We start from the raw sequence: 16,355 nt of genomic DNA, 5'->3' as shown, positions 1-16,355 counted from the left end.
CAGGGAGGTGAAGCTTTGACTTTGAAGGGTGACCCTCTCAAACAGTGCTGGTTTTGGTTGTTGACAGGAATATTGACAGGCTGTGTGGAAGAATAGGATGTACTGTCTCAGTATATCAGGGGACAACTTTTAGGAAGACTGACAACTAAGTGTCACAAACATACTGGTATTAGAATTACCATATTTGTTTTGTTTGAGGAAATTCTCTAGGCCTTTTAATGTGACAAGAGATACCGGTTTCTACTTGATGGCGTTTAGATACAGTTCTTTACTGTGACCAGACACCGGTTGTTGTTGAGTGACAAGTGGTAACATTCCATAAATCAAAGGAATAGTGTCATTGTGGCAAAAAGTAGTCACCCCTATTCTCTCATATGGTTATGAGGTGAGAGTAGCTACCTATTTCCCCCCTTACTTTCCTTTCTGTCCCCACCATGTCTTGGTGGCTCTTTCCATGGTCAAGTTCCATCAAAAAACGAGCATGCAGGTATCTCCTGCAACATTACCTTGGCCACTACCTGGAGGAAAGACTAAGTCTCGAACAGCTGAGCTTGGACCTCTACAATGGAAGCGGACGTCTCTCTGACATTCACCTAGATATCTGGGTAATGTATATATTTTATTTATTACAATTTGGTAAATGGAGAAGAAATCACTACTGCATTAAGTGAATGAGGGTGTTTGTAGTTTGGGATCAGAGCCCTGTTTACTTAATTCTAGTTTTTTCATATCCATTCGAATATATGTATTGTAAGAAGCGCTGCATACATTGTTGGTGCTATGTAAGATAATAATAATGAAACTTCCTTCCATATTTGTTATTAAGAATGTAATGAACATGGCAGCAGGAGATATCTATGGGAGCTCACGGCTAGAGTTTAGATAAAGTGGGCTGAAACAGAGATAATGGTGTCTATTTTAACTTTTATTATGTTTTGGGTGACTTAGATCCAATAAGGCAGAGGCAAGTTGCCAAGTTTTGGCATGCCCCTATTTAATCAGTAGGTACATGTGACGCACAACACTTTGGCTTCCCATCCGATGTTTTTTCCACCCAGCACAAAGCTTTCATCCTTGTCACGTATCTAATAGCCATCAACAGCACCGGTATTTAGATGGCATTCTTACAGTAATGATCACCTGCATGCCACTGAGCTGACCCAGAGATTCCATCTGGGACCTGTGTAGTAATAAACCAGTCAGGCACTTATTAAGCATTGCCAATGCATCATTAAATATTCCCCTTTACAATACCAATACTTGGGGAGAAAAAAGTTTAATGAAATACGCTGCTTCAAACCGTTAGTACTTAAATATTTTCTGGGTTACAGAGAAATTTCAGCATGTTCTGCAGCATTATGCTGGTTGATAGTATGAGTCCTAGTGGGGTGAGCCTAAGCCTTGACCGATAGACCGGTTTGAATGCTGTATTACTTATTTACTAATTTTCATTATGTATAGAAAATTAGCTTGTGTTTACTGACTTTGAAACTTGTTTCCATCAGCGTAGGCTGCATCTTGACAGTGAAAGTGAATGGACATGGTACATATACAATGCTGCCCAAGTACACCAAATAGAGTGTTTTGAATATTAAGACATCAAAGTGTTGGCAGCTTCAATCAAACAACTAAACATTATTTATTTTAGGGCAACACAATAACATCACAACGGGGCTATAAGCTATGATTAAGCTGCTTCTGAAGTCTGATAATGCAGTGGCCACTAGACAACTGCAAATCCACTACTGCTTGAATGGGAGGCCAGCAAAGTATTGGCTTATCAGTACTGTGCCTCACTATAAAAATGACACAGTTCTGGGGCATTTCTTTGTAGGAAAAATTTAACCCCTTGGTGAAAAAGAAACCCCCCAGCTGCCCCCTTAGAACTCGGCAAGTTCAGCTTCATCCTCCAGTGGCTTAAAGGGACACAATATACATCATAGGCACTTTATTCTGTATCATAGGTCCCTTGAAATTTACATAGTGCCCCCCTTGTAGAATCCCCACAAATGCATTTGCCCCTTTTCCCACCTCCCAGATCTTCTGTGCAGGAGATGTACGTCCTAAGAGGTGCAAACAGGTTACTATGCATTCCTCTTTTGGACAACAACCACAGAGAAAAAGGCGACTGGGGGTACCCTAGGGCAGCCCCAAAGGTAAAGACATCACTGCCTAAGATAAGGACTTTTCCTTTAAACTTTTTAAAGAATGTATATTGAAGGACTCACCAAGTATTTTAATAAGCATTCTTCTTTAATGAGCCTGCCAGGGACATAAATCTGCCCCTTTAACATACTTCCCATTAGGGTCTGGCTTCCACATATTGAGGTCCCTTGTGTGGAGTCACTTTTGAAATCAGTGGAGACTCAACTCAGAAGGACTCTAGTTGAGAGTTTACTATTAAAATAACATTTATTGTGATGGCATATGAACAGCTGGTTTGGGTATGTTTTGCTTAGGTAGGCAGCAGCTTGTACGTTTCCCTCAATTTTATCTATTCCGTTTTTGGAAGGATGGCGTTGTGGTGCTGAAAGCCACATGGGTCTATAACCTGTTCAACCATGTTTACAGTAAGAGCTGTATTCACCTGAAGGTTATAGGCAAGTTGAATGTCTCAATTCTTTGATTTAACGACGCATTATGAAGAGACAACTAGTGGCTGTCTTCTAGAAATAGAAGAGATGTGTTATACAATGAATGGGAAAATTGCATTATTTAATTACATTATATTTATTATATTTACTCAGTTTTGTATTGTAGATTTTGAGTTTGACCTGTACTATTTTTCTTAATGCCCCCCCCCATATGTCCAGCCTTGCACAGAAATACTTTTCTTGTCATTGTCACCTGTTACCCCATACATATCTGAGGACTATTTATACCAGATTTTGAATGTGCCTTTCAAAAAACCCAGTTGGTTGGACTTTTTGTTTGCCAACCAACTGGTAAAAAAACTGGATGCTGCTGTTAGGCAAGAAACATTTAGAGAATGCAAATGTGCACCTATGTTACACCCTACCAGGAAGGGGGCAACAGCCACCGGTAAACGTAATTAAGAAAAGAATAATAAACGCTTACGAGATACAGAATTTAAAGCCATGCTGCAAAATCTTATTTCTTCCTCCATGATCTGACATTTCTTGCCATTGATAGGTGGATTATGCTGTCAATCAGTGGTAGTTAAGGGCTGCCAAAGAAACCAATGGGGTTATTTTCCTGTCACTGATTGAAAGCTTAAACAGCCAGTCAGTGGCAACAAAGAGCTCCCACTGAAATCAATTGACATAAATGATTTGCATGCAGTGATCTGACTGGAGGTGAGTAGATCATGTCCTGGAAGATGCATTTAGCTAGGAGTTGGAAAATGAGGCAAATGCGTTTGGAAAGATTCTGCAGAGTCCCTCCATCAATTTGCAAAATGGACTGCACAAACATTTAAAGGGACCACTCACCTATCATTCTTTAAAGTGCATATCATGGTTGACATGCCCCTTTTTAATATACAGAATTGCACATTTTACTTTTGTACTTTTTCTAAGAAATAAGATTGCTTGCATACTTTTCCACTTAGACAAAACATGAATTGCACCTTCCAGTATGTTAAGTAAGTAAACACAAGCAGGGCTGTTTAATCACACAAAACAACATTTTAGCAACTTTTGTGAGTGAAGAAAAACTTTGCATGATTAATTAGAATTATTTGGGTTACAAGTTTGGGCATTCAACTTGGGAATGTCACTTACTGATTTAGAGTTCATAGGGCCTTTCCTGTGCAGCTTTTTTGGAACTGAGATCTATGTTTATAAACTGTGTGGTGAAAATACAAAGTAAATACATACCTGAAATATGTGAAGAGGATCAGTAAAAGTGATCTAATGTCCTGGCTGATTCCAAGAAACTAACCTGATTGAACAAGCTCTAGAAAGTCACCAGCTGTCATTATCCATCCCCACTTCTAAGAACAGAATGTAATGTCCAAAACTGAGTGTCAAGTTGACCTGTCACCCCTTTAATTGCTAGAAGTGCAGAGTACAAAGGCCAGTCTCTCTTGACAGCAAACAACCAAGTATGGCACATGGTTAAATAAGTGTTCCTGCGTTAATATGGAAGATGGAACTGGTTTGAATGGACAGGGTGTGCTCACGGGCAATCATCTCCTAATTTCAATGTGTCACTTCCTTGAAGTATCAAATTAAGACACGTAATTCTCCAATGAGTGTGTACTAGGAGATGGGAGTTGTTCACATGCTTAGGCTATAGATCATCATCCTTAGTTCTTACAATGCTAAATATTCATTGTGTCTAGTTCCATATTTTTGTTCCTATCACATGTTCATGTTCTCTTCTTTTTGTCTGCATATTTGGGGTTTCTCCTTTTTTATCCTCCTTTGGTCTTAGTTTAAGATGAGCAGGTTAAATCGGAGTCCCCATTGAAGCCAGGACAAACAGTAAATAAAAATGTAAGCTCCTTTCCCTAACTAGGTATAAGCCACGGCACACTACAATTCTTGTTGTAGTAGTAAGACTGGGGGCCTTGTGGACTTCTAAATTGTTTGTTTTTACGATTTCTGTTTTTGTTAATTTTTAGTTTTTACTTAGGCTGCTAGTTGGTGCCTCTCTTCAGTACGCCGGCAGTGACCTCTTCACCTCCTTGCCAGTTTTGCTGTGTCAAGTGGGAAGGGTACAGGCCGTAGCAGTCATGGTTTGCTTAGAATTCTTCACAATGAGGACACTCTCCACCCACCACATACACTTTACTGCATAGAATAGCTAGCTTTCACCTGAATCCCCTGTATGCATTCCTCTTTCCTCGGCTCTCACCTGTTTGGATTGCAGAAGATGAGTGCATACTCACACTAGCCACATCTCCCTCACACATGTGCAGTAAGCTTTTGTATTGATTTAGATTGGAGTCATTTTCTGTCAGTGGTTGACTGCTTCAAGCAGCCAGAACTTGTGCTAAATTATTTTTAAAAAGGTACAACTCTTACCCCTTCTACCAGAAAGATATATCAAAAATAATTCCTTCTTGGCCCCAATCCAAAGTTGACACCACATTTGTGCAAGAAATCTGAAATAATTTTTTATTTAGTTTAAAAAAAAAATTGGATATTCATAACACATGACAGACAAAAAAGCTTTGGTCAATTAGGGGAGGATAATCATGTTTTACAAAAGAGCTAATATGTGTTTTTTCATTGATGGAATTGTATAGAGCATTAGATACTCCTTTAAAGGAGAGCTATCCTGAATGATCAAAGTGATGTATTAAAGGGGCACCTCAGCCTAATCAACAAAGTTTGCATATCAAAGTACTTTGAAATTACCGTATTTTCTCAATTATAAGATAAAGTTTTTTTCAGAGCAAATGCTGTGAAAAATACCCCTCGTCTTATATTTGAGGTCGTCTTCTAATCAGACCTCAAATATAGGTCTGACTAGAAGACTAAGATCCCCCACAAAGCTGCAGGGGACCTGGACCCTCCTCTCTGGCAGCCTCTGCTGCTGCGGGCACATCTTCTGGGGGCTTCTATGACGGAGCGCCGGCATCACATTTGGAGGATGTCTGTGTGCATACCGCAACCGATGAACGTTTGCGGGATGCGCACAGACAGCCTCCGCTGCTGCCGGCACTTCCGCCGGGGCTTTATGGTGGAGCACCGGAAGGTCATGTGATGCCGGCTCTCTGTCATAGAAGCCCTGGTGGAAGTACTCGCATGTAGGGGGTATAAGGCATATCGGGGGGGGGGGGGGGCAAATAGGGGGTTAAAATGCATGTCAGGGAGGCAGAGTGGCACATAGGTGTATAAGGCATATCTGGGAGGCAGAGTGGCAAATAGGGGGTTAAAAGGCATATCTGGGGGCAGAATGGCATATAGGGGGTATAAGGCATTTCTGGGGGGCAGAGTGGCAAATAAAAGGAAATAAAAACAAATGCATAGTTTAAATGTGAATTAATATTTACTAGTAAAACTTTTCTTAGTTTTAGGGTAGTCTTATATTCAAGCTTTTTCTTTTTTCCTAAATTAATATTCAAATTTTGGGGGGTTGTCTTATAATCAAGCAGATACAGAACTTCAATATGCCTTGCTACACAAGTAAATAAATGTGTAGACCCATTTTTGTGCCTACATTCTTGCACCGTCCCATCTTAGTGATTCATGTTCCTTTTCGGTCTACAAGCCCAACATTGGTGAAAGACATCTAACAGGAGATCGCAATCTCCAAGCATTTCCCATGAACCTATTAGATCCATATGAAACAGAAGTTTGACAAGCCTCCTAAGCCTCCCCCCAGCGCTGAAGTGATTTGCGAACCCCGTCAGCATTTCCTTCTGGTTGTTTTGCTTCAATTTTTTCATCGTATGCTCTGTCTCCCCCTTTGTCTCATGCCCCTCAAGCTACTAATCCATTGTAATCTTGCAAGAGTGCGACCCAGTATATTTTTACATGTGTTTTTATTGTCATATTGTATATTGTCAATTTTAATGTTATCGTTAGGGAATTTGCTGGTGCTCAGTCAATAAATGTAAACTTAATACCTTCATTGGACTTTTTGATTCTTGTGATAACTGGTTTCATTTTTTTTTGGTCTTGGCTTATTTTGTCTCTCTTCCTCCTCTAACCTTTCCTTTTTCATCTCTTTCAGTCGGTGAATGAACTCCTTGAGTCCACTGGGGCTCCGCTAGAGATCACTGATGGCTTCATTGGTAGTATTTCTGTCACCATACCTTGGTCTGCCCTAGTCACTGAAAACTGCACCGTGGAAGTTTCTGAACTACAAATTACATGTCGTCCAAAATACAGGAATGGTGAGTGTCCATATTTTGGTTGTTTTTTTTTTTAAATGTATTATTAGTCTTGGGTTAGGATATGTATGGGATTACAGCTCCTAGTTTGAATACTAGTAATAAAATTACAACTACTAAAATGCAACACCCTCTTTGAATTCTAAGGTTTTACGTATCCGGACATAATAACAATAATCTGTCAAAAGAATAGGTAAACACTACCTCAGATGAACAACAACACATGACATATTGCACTGTGTCATGATTAATTCAACAAAAATAAAGCCTAAATTGAGAATATGTGCTTCAAAAACTAGGTACACCTTATGATTTAATAGCTTGTCGAACAACATTTAGTAGCAATACACAAAACAATTACTTCATCAGGCTCTCAGGTTGTTGTAGTGTCAGCATAGAAGGTTTAGGAAATGGATACCAAAAGCAGGAACAATCCGTGGGTTAGAATGAAGCCACGGGTTATGGCAGGCGGCGACAATCACATAGAAGGTAAACAAGCATGAGTCAGGGCAGGCGGCAAACACTCAAAATCAGGGGACGGTCCAGGAATCAAAATACCGAGACAGGCAGTAAGGAAGCCGTACAGGAACAGGATACGGGTATAAGGGACAGGATGCAGCAGGACACAACCATAGGGGAGCTGGTATAACCAAGCAATGAGTGTAGTGCTTGGTTCCTTTTTATAGTGTCATTCGGCTTACGTTTTGCTCGCTCTCATGTCATTTCTCCCACTCCCTGTAAGGGGAGTAGGTGCACGTTTTGTTCCGTGCACGCGCCCTCATGTAATTCCTACTCCCTGTAGAGGGATTAGGTGTTCATGTTTTGTTCTGTGCGCGCGCCTCCGAGGCCTGGACTGAAGCTTCGTGGTGGAGCTGCGTGTGTACCCCCGGTTTCCCGCAGGTAAGACGCGACAGAGGTCACGACCTGTAGAGGAATTTTGGCCCGTTTTTCTTTACATTGTTGCTTAAGTTCATTGAGGTTTGCAGGCATTGGTTTATGCACAGCTCTCTTAAGTTCCTGCCACAGCATTTCAATCGGGTTGAGGTCTGGACTGGGGCGTTGCAACACCGTGATATTTTTCTTTTTCAACCATTCTGTTGTAGATTTACTGGTGTGCTTGGGGTCATTGTGGCTGTCAGACAGATGGCCTCACATTTGACTATAAAATACTTTGGTATACAGATGAGTACATAGTTGACTCAATAACTACAAGGTTCCCAGCTCCTTTGGCTGCAAAACAATCCCAGATCACCCCTTCACCACCCTGCTTGACAGTTGGTATGAAGTGTTTGTGCTGATACTGTGTTTGTTTTTTTGCCAAATGTAGCGCTGCGCATTGTTGTCAAATGTGTCCACTTTGGTCTTGTGTGTGCAAATGACATTTTTCCAGGAGTCATGTGGTTTGTTCAGATGCAACTTTGGAAACCTAAGCCATGCTGCCATGTTCTTTTTAGCGAAAAGAGGCTTTCTTCTGGCAACCCTTCCAGACAAACCATACTAGTTCATTCTTTTTCTAACTGTACTGTCGTTAACTTTAACATTTAACATGCTAACTGAAGCCCGTAAGCCCGTAGCGTGTGAGATGTAACTCTTTTTCTTTTTTTTGCAATTTCCCTGAGCATTGCACAGTCTGACCTTTGAGTAGATTTGCTGCGACGTCCACTCCTGGGAAGATTGGGAACTGTCTTGTATGTTTTCCACTTTTGAGTAATCTTTATCACTATAGAATGATGGACTTTACATTGTTTAGAAATGGCCTTATAACCCTTCCCAGCTTGATGGGCAGGAAAAAAAAAACTTCTGTTTTATAGAGGTGGTTGCACTTGCTGATGGTCAATTAATCAAGGGCATTTGATTAGCAGCACCTGTCTTAAACCCCTATGGAAACAGTACTTATTTTTCACACATGGCTTCTCCATTTTGGCTTAATTTTTGTTGAATGAATCATCACACAGTGTAATATGTGACATGTTGTTTTTCATCTGTGGTTGTATTTACCTAATTTTTAGACCTACTAAGGAAAGGACGACTGTTACTATGTCCTGATATGTAAAACAGGGCTCGACAAATCCCAGGCGCCAGGTCGCCATGGCGACAGAGAATTTTGTCCTGGCGCCTAGGTTTTGTCAGCCTCTTACATCCATAAAAAAATGTGGATGTAAGAGGCTGAGTAACCACACGGGGCGCTGCTGCTGTCTGCCCAGGAGTCTGGGCAGACAGCACAGCCACTCAGAGCCCGCCCCAAAGCCTGAGATCACTCCCACGGAGTGATCCTGTAGGCTGAAACCGCGGTTGCTGCAAAACCAGCAATCGTGTTTTCAGCTGCCACAGGCAGCTTCAGGTAAGGGGGTTGTGTGTTGATTGGGCCCCCACACAAGTGTGGGGACCTGACCCAACACCCCCCAGCTGCCTGATCGCTCCATGAGAGCGACAGTGCAGCGTTAACCCCTTCAATGCCGCGATCGCGGCATTTAGGGGTTAATTCCCGTTTTGTATGGGGCTCTGCTGCTGGTGGTCTGCCTGGAAGCCCATGCAGACCAGCAACAGCAAAAACGAGTCCCCACAAGCCCTTTGATGATTCCTGTAGGCATGGAAGCCTACAGCAGTCATCAAAGACTCCCCTCCCTGCAATGGCTGGTCTATAGACCAGCAATTGAGTCCCAGCTGCCAGAGGCAGCTTCAGGGACAGGGGAGAAGGTTCTTTGGTCTCCACATGAGTGTGGAGGCCAGCCCCAACACCCCCCTGCTGCCTGATCGCTCCATGAGAGCGACAGTGCAGCGTTAACCCCTTCAATGCCACACTTGTGTATGACACATTCGTGGCATTGCAGGGGTTAACATTTTTCCCCACAAGCTTGTGGGGACTAAATATCAGTCAATGCTGTGCTCCAATGGAACATCAGCATCGAAAGAGTTAAAAAAATAATAATTAATAATAATAAAAAAAAAAACAGCACTGACCTGAAAGTCCAGGGTGCTTCCAGGTCAAACGCTGTGAGTTTAGTAAGTGGGCTGATGATGATCCGATCACTCCTAACCAACTGTTAGTTTAAAAAAATCCTGGCTCCTAACTTTTTTACCTGGCGCCTAGATTCACAACAAATTTGTCAAGCCCTGATGTAAAACCATATAATTCAAAGAGGTTGTAGTTTCTTTTTCACACAAGTGTTTGTGTGTGTGTGTGTGTATAATATATATATATATATATATATATATATATATATATATATATATATATATATATATATATATATTATTTATAAATTTTTTTTCTTTTCTTTAATTACCATGCCATTACATGTTTTTAGGTTCACTAGGTAGAGAAAGCCATAGCTGGTCCTCCTGTATGACCACCAGCATGCAGCTGGCTCAAGAGTGTTTGAAGGAACAAGCAGAAGAACCATCAGATCCTCCACAGCCTATTGAGGGCTTAGAGATGTTTGCTCAAACTATAGAGACAGGTGAGGTTCTGATAAATTTGCTTATGTTAAAGTCAGTATTTCATAAGATGTGATTAAAATATCCATTATTGTCCTCCTGAAGGCATGTCAAACCAGACTAATGGCAATTGCTTAATACGAAAAATTATGCATGCATTGTACTTGGTTAAAGAAAAACGTTACTATGGAATACTGACTATTCCTTAACAAAGAGAAATTTATTTTGGCAGTGCTGCGGAGGATTAAAGTGACCTTTTTAGATACCATTGTCCGGATTGAGAACACCCCAACAGACGGTGATGTGAATACAGCCCTAGAATTCCACATAAAAAGGTCAGACTTTACAAGTACTACACAACGCTGCTCTTATTAAGTTGACATTGACATCATTGCTACACTGGATAATTTGTATTGGACAGCCCAGAGTTTTGGAAACAACCTTTTCCATAAATAAGACATCACATTTACTTGTTTTAAGCCTTTTCCCTTTTAAGCATCTACTCATCTCAGAATCTAATTTGATTACCTTTGCTTCCTATTGATATGTTTATTATTCTTCATGTATTTCCAAACATGCCTTTATTTTTTTATTTCCACTTTGGGACACATTATTCTTTGAGTTATTTTATGTTCTTTCCCATAAGTTCACTCTAACTTTTTATGTGATTTATCTTTTTTTAATGGGTTTTATGTGCTGCCCTCTACCGCATTTATGTTCATTCTTCAATATTGCTGATTTCATCCCTTCATCTAAATCGTATCAGGCCTCTCTTTCAGACTAGATTATTGTGATGAAGCTGTAAGGGACTGTTCCCATGCAACTCCCGTGGATATCCATCAACCTCCTGCTTTCATTCAGAAGATCCTGCAGCTGAATGGGGTGTCACTCCATTATGAGGAGTTCAAGAACAGAGGCCAAACCCCGTCTGCCACTCCTGCTGCTGAGGTACTAGCACACTACAGATAGTAAAGCATGTATGAGAAGAATTGTAATACACACGTGATGATTGGTGGGCAGTTGTAGCTATAGGGGTATCTGTGTAGGGGGTCCAGGTGAAAAAGTGGTAGGTGTCTTTGAAAGTACTTTGGATCATAAGGCAATCTTTGGTGGATATCTAGGGGTTCAGAGTTGCATGTTGTTTGTTTTGTGTCCCTCAGTGTGGAACTGATTTAAGTCATGTGACTACCATGCCTGTGTCTGTTAATTACTCAAACTTTCTCAAGGAGGAGTAGTTTGGCTTTAGGACCTAGGAAAGGTAGCTGCATTTAACTTGTACATGTTGGTGCATAAACTACCATAAAATGGTAGTGTTATAAAAACTGCATATTAACTGCACATTTTTGGCTCACTTGTACTTTACAGGATATCCACTTATCTGCCCAGAATACGAACCCAGAGTCAGTGCATTTTTCAGCGGCTCCCAGCCGGCCTGTGGAGCCCACAGAACCTTCCTTACCTGTCCTACAGATCGGCAGCTTCTCTGGGTGTACAGAGCTTACCATCAAACTGAAACAAAGTGATGTGTTTCCTGGGCCAAAGGTGATTTATTAGCTTTGTTGTTTTATAGAAATACTGTTGGGCTAAACAATGGTAATGCACATGCTGCATTTTATTAAAAGGAGCTTTTAATGGGTTTCAAAGGGGAATAATATGTCATACTTCCAGAGGCGGATCCGTGTTTACTGGAACATTTTCCATGCTAAATTAATTTGTATAACCCTAATAAATTGCTTTAGATAGAACTGTACCTATTCAATAGTATGTAAGAATGCTAAAAGAAAACTTCTGGCAATACATTTAATTGTTCTCTATTAAAAAAATCCTTTCTTCTAACTTTAAAGCTTTAAAGTTCTTTGTGTGAATACATTCCTGGAATGATTTGTCTGTTAACCATGAATGTGCTGTTAGGTCATAATAACATCCCCTATTATTTATTTCTCGATATTATTATACTATATTCCACAGTACTGGAAAGACCATGTTCATAACCTAAATCTTCCCTGCTTTTTATTGCCAGTCCCAGAACTCTTTCTAGTTCCACTATGTCCTGGACACAAAATTTGTGCTGCATATTCATGTAGAATTTATAAATATGCAATGGGAGTTATTTATAAAGAGTTCTTCTAATGCAAATGTTAAAATTGAATCTTTTCACCATAACAGCCTATGGAATGGTCTGTGTAGTGTGAACCTTCGACTGGAGGATCACTTTTCAGACATTGCACCAAAATAAATTTTTTACATAACCTCCTATTCTGATTTTACAGTCTTATTCCCCTTTTTCATCTTGAAAAAGTTATTTTGTCCACTGTTTCTCCAATGTTTCTGAATGTCGGGTAAATATTCTGCATTTTTGTGATCATCAAATCAAATAAAGCTTATTTTATAAGAATGATGGATAGTACATGTATGCATGTAATATCTAAGTGTCATAGAAGGATAGGAGCGTAGGAGCATAGAACTATTTTGGCCTTTTTGCTGTTCTACCCTCTCAGTAAAGCAAAACTTCCTTGCAGCTAAACCTCTGACCCTCTAGTTTTAAATTATGACCTATTCTTCTAACATTTCTCCTCCTTTGAAATAAAGTTTCCTCCTGTACTTTGTTAAATTCCATGATGTATTTAAATGTTTGTCACATATTTTCTCTGTAAACCCATCAGAATCATATTTTCCTCTTGCAAATGCATGTAGAAAATTCAGTACAGCTGTTTCTTTGTCATCTTCAACTTATATCAGTGCCGTCCAACTTTGTTGGTACAAAGTGCCAGATTTTGTCAGAACAAGTTGGTAGGGGCAGTCCCTCAAATATTACACAAATACATGTACACACTAATTCACACTCTGGTATCATCACACCTTCACAGCTCCCACATACACACTCGCTATAGCACACACTTACTCATACATGTACCTACATGCTAGCACGCATTTACGCGCAATCACACTAATGCACACTTACACAATAACACTAAAACATCCTTACTCTATCATCACACCTCCACATGCTCACACATACACATCTCCACACCTCGCATAACACTCATCACACACTAACCTTGCCTGCAGCCCCTCTTTGTGGCTGCTTGCATGCTGTGCGAGCAGCCACAATATTACCTTAGGGTCTCATAACATTGCATTACGTAAACGCACTGTGCTTCCACCTCTTGAAGAATTTTGGACACCTGCTCTGCTCTGAGTAGTTAGTCTTTAACCGCCATTGTAGCCACTTACATAGTTTTGCTGTTTAACCGATCAAAGAAAAAAATTGCAGAGAGAAATTGTTTTACTTTGTAGAGAACGCACTGTGCCTTTCATTGCTAAAGCATATTAAAGGTGTATCTCTAAGTGCTGTAAATATACTGTGTATGTTTTATCTGCAGCTTGAGATCGATGGAAAAATGGGATCTCTTCATTTGTTCCTGAACCCACGTCAAATATGTAACCTACAGCAGCTTATTGATGCCTTGAGTATTTCTGGTGAGTTCACGTTATTGCAAAATGTGTCAATCCTAAATAATAAGTCAGCAAACAAAGACCATCACATAATTCCATGTGGTATTTTTTTGTTCATTAACAGAATCAAACAATATCAAAGAGAAGCTGTTAAAGAGTCGGCCACTGGATATGGAGGATTTGAAACTAATAGAGCAGGACCTAAACCAGCAATTGCACTCAGGACCTGGATCTGTATTTGAACCAGATCCAGAACTGGTATCGTTCCAGACTCTGGAGAATGGAGGTGAGAAAAATCCTTTAGCTGCTAACAGTACTAGCGGAAAAATAAATTTCTTGTACCCAGCAATAATGCGAGGTATAACCCGACCCAGTTCTGTTCAATGCAGAAACTTACATTTTTAAATAATGCAAATCGTAGTATTAACCCCATTGCAGCCAGCGACGTACCAGGTACGTCATGAGAAATGGTCCTCTTAGGACCAGTGACGTACCAGGTACATCCTGGGTAAGCAATTGTGGCAAACACGACGGCATTAATGCTGCTACTGTTTGACTGGCAGTCTGTGCAGGCCAGCAACAGTGAACCAGAGTCCCCCAAACCTTAGATGGATCATCATTGACACCTTAACATCTCAGCTGCCATAGGCAGCGTCAGGGACAAAGCACTAAGTTTCTTCAATCCTCACACAAGTGTGGAGACCAGCTCAAAACTCTCCTCTGCTGCAGAATCGTTCCATGAGTGCTCGTGCTTGTGTCTTCAGCCCCACAAACTTTTTGGGACCAAATAACAGTCAATTATGTGATCCTATGGAGCTCCAGCATTAAATTTTTTTTTTTTAAATCAGTAGCAATGGCCTGGAAGTGAAATGTGCTTCCAGGTCAGTTGCTGTCAGACTGCAGAGCCTATCAGGAATGGGCTTACCAATAGGAGTGATATGATAATTATGATTGCAATGTTTGGCACATATTAACGCTAGAAAAAGTGTTAAATGCCCCTAGTAAAATATTTTGGCTTTTCAGCTTTCAAGAGATATATACTTTTCTTTTGCAATTTTGCTTTTTCGAGCTGCTATTGGAGCACGACTTGCATCACATTTAAAAAAAATAAAAAAGCAATGAACATCATTCATACTTTAGCCCTATAACCACCAAAATAGATGAAAAATATCAGTCATATTAGCTGTTTCCAAAATCAGGACAGATACCGGTCAAGTACCTCCCATCATGGGGAAGACCCCCTTCTACCTCACTACATCTTCCTCAGCCTCCATGTAGAAGGGAAGAGAACTCCCTCCAACAACCAGCAGCAGCTGCTCCGAAAAAAGGGAGACCCCCTCCCTCTGCTCCATTACTGCCTAACCAGCCGCCACGGGGAAGGGGGAGACGGCCCTCTACCTCGCAACAACCATTTTTTTTATGGTGGGGGGTCATATTCGGTTTCAGACAGGTAAATGCTGCATTTTCGGTTTCAGTCCAGAAGTTTCGGTGCATCCCTAAGCCAGACAATGAAGTGGTAGGCCTACACTACATCAATGTTTGGCTTAGTATATAGTGATAGGAGTTATTTTTTTTTGCCCCGGCTATTTTTATAGTTTTTATTGTGGAAACCATGAAGGGTTTTTTAGACTTTTTTCCCTATATATATTAGATTTTTCCATACTAAATGATGGTGATATATGATTGATCAGGATATTTATAGTTTCAAAAGAAATCCCTACTTGCACTCAAAAAAACAACGTATATTAATTGTGACTGAACATCCTTCAAAGCATAAGGGGTTTGCCAGAGATCTTTAAGAACCACTTGTCTTCTAGGGTAAAATAAAAACCAATTCCGGATCCAGCTAAAATTGAAGTATTTATTTTCTTCAAAACAGCAGCAAAACCAATATTCAACATAAACAAAATAAATCCTTGCTCCTCTGAGCACAAGTTTTCCCAAAATATTTACCCAAAATACTGCAACCAAACAAAATAAAACCAGCAGCTTTCTTGGCTGGGATAAAATGGGGACAAAATTGCACCAAGCTGGTCCTTTTAACCCCTTTGTGATCAAGGCTGTTTTTTTATCATATCATCTAATTTCCTATAAAAAATATGCTGAAAATGTGAAAAAACACAAAACAACTAACTTTTATTTGAAAAATCAAAGTTTTGAAATACTCAAGTTTTTTTTTTTAATGTTTTTTTGCTTTTTTCTGCAAGTTATTGGGGAATAAGTACAAATAACGTTTTGCTATTTCAAAACCATTTTTTCCCCAATCTGCCCCATGTGCTATTTCGGGTATCTTTGAAGCCGGCCAATGCAATTTACCCCATCAAACCATATATTTTTGAAAACTAGACACCCTAAGCTATTTCAAATGATGGTAATTTAACCTTTTCCATGCACCAATTCTGCTACCAGCCTTTGTCAAACTTTGTGGTAGTAACAGTAGTAAAGCTCCTGGTAAATGCCACTGTAAATGCCCAATATGTGTTCAGCAACATCTCCGAGTAGAGTGGTACCAACTATGCATGAGTTTGGGAGGTAAAATGCCACATTTGGGAAGTTGGGTAACTCTTTCCATGTCTGGATTTTTGGGAAGATACAGCACTAATTTTAGCACTTGCTCATAATAATAAGCTTTATTTTTTTATTATTTTTGGAC

General features: G+C 40.2%; 1 protein-coding gene across 1 annotated transcript in view; it reads left to right on the top strand.

Moving 5' to 3' along the window:
• The first annotated feature begins 434 nt into the window (after positions 1-434).
• LOC149281757 (autophagy-related protein 2 homolog A-like) overlaps positions 435-16,355 on the top strand; it is a 66,415-nt gene continuing 50,494 nt past the window's right edge. The window contains exons 1-8 of the mRNA XM_089499053.1: positions 435-605; positions 6,649-6,811; positions 10,117-10,269; positions 10,479-10,581; positions 11,026-11,194; positions 11,648-11,788; positions 13,630-13,726; positions 13,827-13,988. Of these exons, the coding sequence (XP_089355179.1) occupies positions 435-605; positions 6,649-6,811; positions 10,117-10,269; positions 10,479-10,581; positions 11,026-11,194; positions 11,648-11,788; positions 13,630-13,726; positions 13,827-13,988 (1,159 nt within the window). The remainder of the gene's footprint in view (positions 606-6,648; positions 6,812-10,116; positions 10,270-10,478; positions 10,582-11,025; positions 11,195-11,647; positions 11,789-13,629; positions 13,727-13,826; positions 13,989-16,355) is intronic.

This window comes from Sceloporus occidentalis, unplaced genomic scaffold (genome assembly GCF_023333645.1).
Source record: "Sceloporus occidentalis isolate IW3139 unplaced genomic scaffold, rSceOcc1.0.p SCAF_128, whole genome shotgun sequence".
Taxonomy (NCBI): domain Eukaryota; kingdom Metazoa; phylum Chordata; class Lepidosauria; order Squamata; family Phrynosomatidae; genus Sceloporus; species Sceloporus occidentalis.
Note: the sequence above shows the minus strand (reverse complement) of the source record. Positions and strands in the feature narration are given on the sequence as shown.